The following is a 4,916-nucleotide window of genomic DNA, read 5'->3' as shown; positions in this document are numbered from 1 at the left end:
TTAATGTACAATACTTTAAAACAGTTGTCATGTTGCACACATGCTTAAAATAGCTCATATTTGCGCCACCCTCGTTGAAAACAATGTATTTCCAACTCCAGCTTGTCTCAGTTCAGGCTGCATTAACAGCGCTCAAGCATTCGGTTTCTGCACCCTCTATATCGTAACTCTTCTATTAGATGGCTCTGCTCAAACTGTCAGTTTTCCGGCCTGCGCTGCGCTCCGTGAAACCTCTCCGTCAAGGAGAGCCGCCATTGGACTGGCCCCATGAAGTGAACGCAGTTTGCGTAACTCTGTCTAATATATCTAAGGCTCTGAGCAGAGACGAAATGTTTTTATAATAGTCATGAGAGCCTCTGAGTGTGAGAGGAAGACTCAGCCCCTCCCAATCAGGAAGGAGGGGGCTGTGTGTGTGACTGTGTGTACGCTGGGCTCTGTGCTGTCTCCCAACGGGAGGAGTAGAATAGTATCGATACAATGGAAATGTCATATTGAACCGTTTTTATTTTTCAGAATCGATATTTACGACAACACTGTCCGTTTTTTCACTGTTCTTGAGGACAGCTGGTCTGTACACTATGCGGTGCCGTGCTCTGTTTAAGACAGTATGTCTTTCCTTATTTTATGTATGCTGAAGTGACGGACAACAGTACAGAGAATAAATATAATTTGTGAACTCAACGTACACGTTTGAACTTCAGTTTTATTGTGCAAACGGCTTAACATCATTCCTGGCCGTTGGCAAGTGATAAAGTGTTGGACTTTGGCACTACAATATGGTTGCGCAGTTGCCACTGAGAAGAGTGTAGGGTGTGAAGGGTTAACATCATACACTCTACAAGTAAAGTTTCGTTTCTCAATAAGTCTAAAGGGAAAGTAAAAGAGAGGTGAAGTTCAGTTACAGTTCTCGCTCTCTTTACAAAACCTTCAACAGGACTATAAGATAAATACTGACCACTTGAAGACAAGACAGGCGAGTACAAGATAAGGATTTATTATTATTCACAAAAAGACAATATAAGGTTAGTCTTAGCTCTGGTCCATATCCTTCTACTGCTTCGTAGAAGCAGTAGAAGGCTATGGACCAGAGCTAGGTTAGCCTGCGGTTGCAGCCTGATTTGCTGCATTCCCCGGAGCTGAAATGTCACTCAGATCCAGGGAACGCAGCAAATCAGGTATATAATAAGGTAGCCCACTGTATAAAACTGTATCCAAATGTGCTTTTCTCATGTCTTCATATTCCTTGAAATTCCTCAGTCCGATCTTTCAATTGGAAAAAAATGACATGTAATAAAGTAGTCTACAGAACATTGTTAAACATTATTGTGCTCTATTCCAATACAATCCTATTAATAACGATCAAGCAATGAGAAGTAGCATTCAGGGAGGTGTTCTCATCATAATGGGCACTAGGCAAAGCCGATTTAAACTGCAGTTTACAGCAGCATAATTTCAGACAGAGACAATACAGATTAGTTAACTCCTTACAAATTATGTCATTGCATGTGACACAGGTGTGCACCTACATCCATACAGAATGTTCAGCATAAACAGTGAGCAGTAATGCCATTAAGATGATACTGCCCAAAAATCTTTTTTTTACCAGCTGCTGTGTAAGCACAGCTGGTAAATGTTCTTGCTTTCACGCCCACTTGCTGTAGTTGAGACCTATGTTTCTCATTGGCTGTACTGACAACCTATCGTCCTGATTGGCTGCCTCGTCTCTAGGCAACCACACACCTTTTGCCTCTAGCTGACCTCTCAGCAATGGGATATAAGGCAGCAGCTGGTAATTCATTGATGTCATGAATTTTTTTGTTTTATTTCTTAGTACTTTGTCATTCAGTATTTGCGTTTCAGTAAAAACAAAAAGGAAAAAAGGGGTGTGGGGGGGGGGGGGCAATGACGGAGCATAGGCATTTGCCTAGCTTGCCTGTGGTTAAAACGTCCCAAGAACTACCACTGATACTTTCACTTTTATCCTCAGTGTGTAGAAATGGCGTCAGCCAGCAGTCTCCTGTCTGAAGAGCAGTTCCTGTGTTCTATCTGTCTGGATGTGTTCACTGCTCCGGTCAGCACTCCATGTGGACACACCTACTGCAACGCCTGCATCACACAACACTGGGACATCGCTGATGTGTGGAAGTGTCCACTTTGTAACAAAACCTTCCATAGGCGACCAGAAATCTTCGTCAATACTGTCATCTCTGAGATGGCCGACCAGTTTAGGAAGTCGCTGCAGCTGAAAATAAATCACAACGCCAAGCGAGAGGCTGCTGAACCAGATGAAGTCTCCTGTGACGTCTGTACCGACACCAAACTCAAGGCTGTGAAGTCCTGCCTGGTGTGTCTAACCTCCTACTGTGACACTCACCTGGAGCCTCACCAGACACTTGCAGGGTTAAAACGACACAAACTAATTGACCCTGTGAAGAACATGGAAGATTTTATTTGTAAGAAACATGACAGGCCTCTGGAGCTGTTCTGTAAGACTGACCGTGTGTGTGTTTGTCAGTTCTGCACTGAGTCAGACCACAAGTTACATCACATCGTATCTCTGGAAGAAGAATGTGAAGGAAGGAAGGCTGAGTGGCGAAAGACAGAGGCTGAAGTTCAGCAGATGATCCAGGAGAGACAAGTGAAGATTCAGGAGGTCAAACGCTCAGTAGAGCTCAGCAGGGGAGATGCAGATACAGTCATAGCAGACAGTGTGCAGGTCTTCACTGCTCTGATCAGCTGTATTGAGAGAAGCCAGGCTGAACTCATTGATGTGATCGAAGAGAAGCAGAAAACAACAGAGAAACAGGCTGATGACTTCATCAAACATCTGCAACAAGAAGTCACTCAATTACAAAAGAGGAGCTCTGAGCTGAAACAGTTCTCACACACTGAAGACGACCTCCACCTACTCCAGAACCTCTCATCTATCAACACCCCTCCACCAACCAAGGACTGGACAAAGGTCAATGTCCATCAGTCTTCACCTGTGGGGATTTTGAGTACAGCTGTGGCTCAGCTGGAGAAGACACTCAGTCAAGAGATGAAGAAGAATCTGATTGATGTTGAGTTGAGGGGCATCCAGCAATATGAGGTGAATGTAACTCTGGACCCTGATACAGCACATCCCTGCCTCATCCTGTCTGAGGATGGAAAACAAGTGAGTTCTAGAAATATGATTCCCTGGTATGTCCAGGGAATCCTGATGACGCAGGGAATCTTTCCGTTGTGGAATCTCCCTCTCAAGACAGAGAGATTCTCTAAATGTTTCAATGTCTTAGGAAAACAAGGGTTCTCTTCAGGAAGGTTTTACTATGAGGTTCAGGTTACAGGGAAGACTGGATGGAGTTTAGGAGTGGCCAGAGAGTCCATCAACAGGAAAAATGTAATCCCACTGAATCCCAACAATGGTTACTGGACTATATGGTTGAGGAATGGAGATGAGTACAAGGCTGCTGCTGACCCTGCTGTCCTCCTCCCTGTAAAAGAGAAGGTCCAGAAAGTAGGAGTGTTTGTGGATTATGAGGAGGGTCTGGTCTCCTTTTATGATGTGGAGACCAGAGTTCATCTCTACTCTTTCACTGGCTGCACATTCACTGAGAAACTCTTTCCATTCTTCAGTCTTGAGCCAATTGATGGTGGTAGCAACTCTGCTCCTCTGATCATCTCTCCTTATCACCTTAGATTCGACTAGTGTTTCTCAGCCGGGGGGGTCAATGTTTTTGACTGAGATGCTGTTGGGGGAAGCAGTTAAGTATATTTGAGCTTGTAGATGGGCTATATGCACTTCCGCTTAAAAGTTATTTTTGTGGAATTTATGGAATTGTTTTAATTTTATTCATGAAATTATTATTGATGAAATTGTTAGAATTTCAATTTAATGTATGAAAACCTTTCCTCATTTTATTTTCTTATTTTTTAAAAAGGCTGTGTGTGCGTGCATGCATGCGAAAATACTGATCCGTCTGTAGTATCAAATAGTAATAACCTTCTTCTGATCAGTGTTTGGATTTAATGTATTGCGCCTTTGGTGCAGATCCAAATAAAAAAATACAAATGTGTGTGTGTGTGTGCTGCAGTGGTCAGTGGTCACCCAGCGGTATTTCCATAATGGAGTTTCTAGGTGAAAGTGCTTTTTTGACGTGCCAATATCTGCCATTGAGCCCCATTATACATTTCTCAAATTTGAAAGCACTATATATTTCTAAAACTATGAAACATTTCAAAGATTCCATTTCAGGCAAACATGTCCACCGTAAGATGAACCTAAATAGGTTTGAATGGGGTTTCTATAGGTGTAAGTATGTAGGATTAGTAGCATGCCAAAGTTTGTGCTATTGCCATTGAGAATGCATTGGGCGTTTAAGTTAAATAACTCAGAAACTACAAATCATTTCAAAGTAAAAAGTTCCAGCATGTGTCTCCACAGTAAGCTGAATTATAAAATGTGTGAATGGAGTTTCTAGGTGAAAGTGCTTTTTTGATGTGCCAATATCTGCCATTGAGCCCCATTGTGAATTTCTCAAATTTGAAAGCACTATATTTCTAAAACTATGAAACATTTCAAAGATTTCTTTTCAGGCAAACATGTCCACTGTAAGATGAACCTAAATAGGTTTGAATGGGGTTTCTAGGTGTAAGTATGTAGGACTAGTAGCGTGCCAAAGTTTGTGCTATTGCCATTGAGAATGCATTGGGCGTTTAAGTTAAATACGGGGGGGACATATTTTGACAGCAGAAACTGCCTGTCATAATTTCTCCCCCCTCCCTATTCCAAACCCCCCCCAGGTACATTATATATTTAAACTATTTTCAGCAATGGTACACTTATTTTTTCAGTGGGTAGATCTTGTTGAGCTGGTCATTTTGAAAGTAGATCTCACGTCATAAATGTGTGGACACCCCTGCTATAGACTATA

General features: G+C 42.4%; 1 protein-coding gene across 1 annotated transcript; it reads left to right on the top strand.

Moving 5' to 3' along the window:
- The first annotated feature begins 1,990 nt into the window (after positions 1–1,990).
- On the top strand, positions 1,991–3,862 carry LOC306921022 (E3 ubiquitin-protein ligase TRIM39-like). The gene has a single exon (XM_079498075.1). The coding sequence runs from the start codon at positions 1,997–1,999 to the stop codon at positions 3,689–3,691; it is 1,695 nt and encodes a 564-aa protein (XP_079354201.1). The 5' UTR covers positions 1,991–1,996; the 3' UTR covers positions 3,692–3,862.
- Positions 3,863–4,916: the final 1,054 nt, after the last annotated feature.

Source organism: Electrona antarctica (assembly GCF_951216825.1).
Source record: "Electrona antarctica genome assembly, chromosome: 1".
Classification (NCBI taxonomy): domain Eukaryota; kingdom Metazoa; phylum Chordata; class Actinopteri; order Myctophiformes; family Myctophidae; genus Electrona; species Electrona antarctica.
This window is presented reverse-complemented; position numbering and strand designations above follow the sequence as displayed.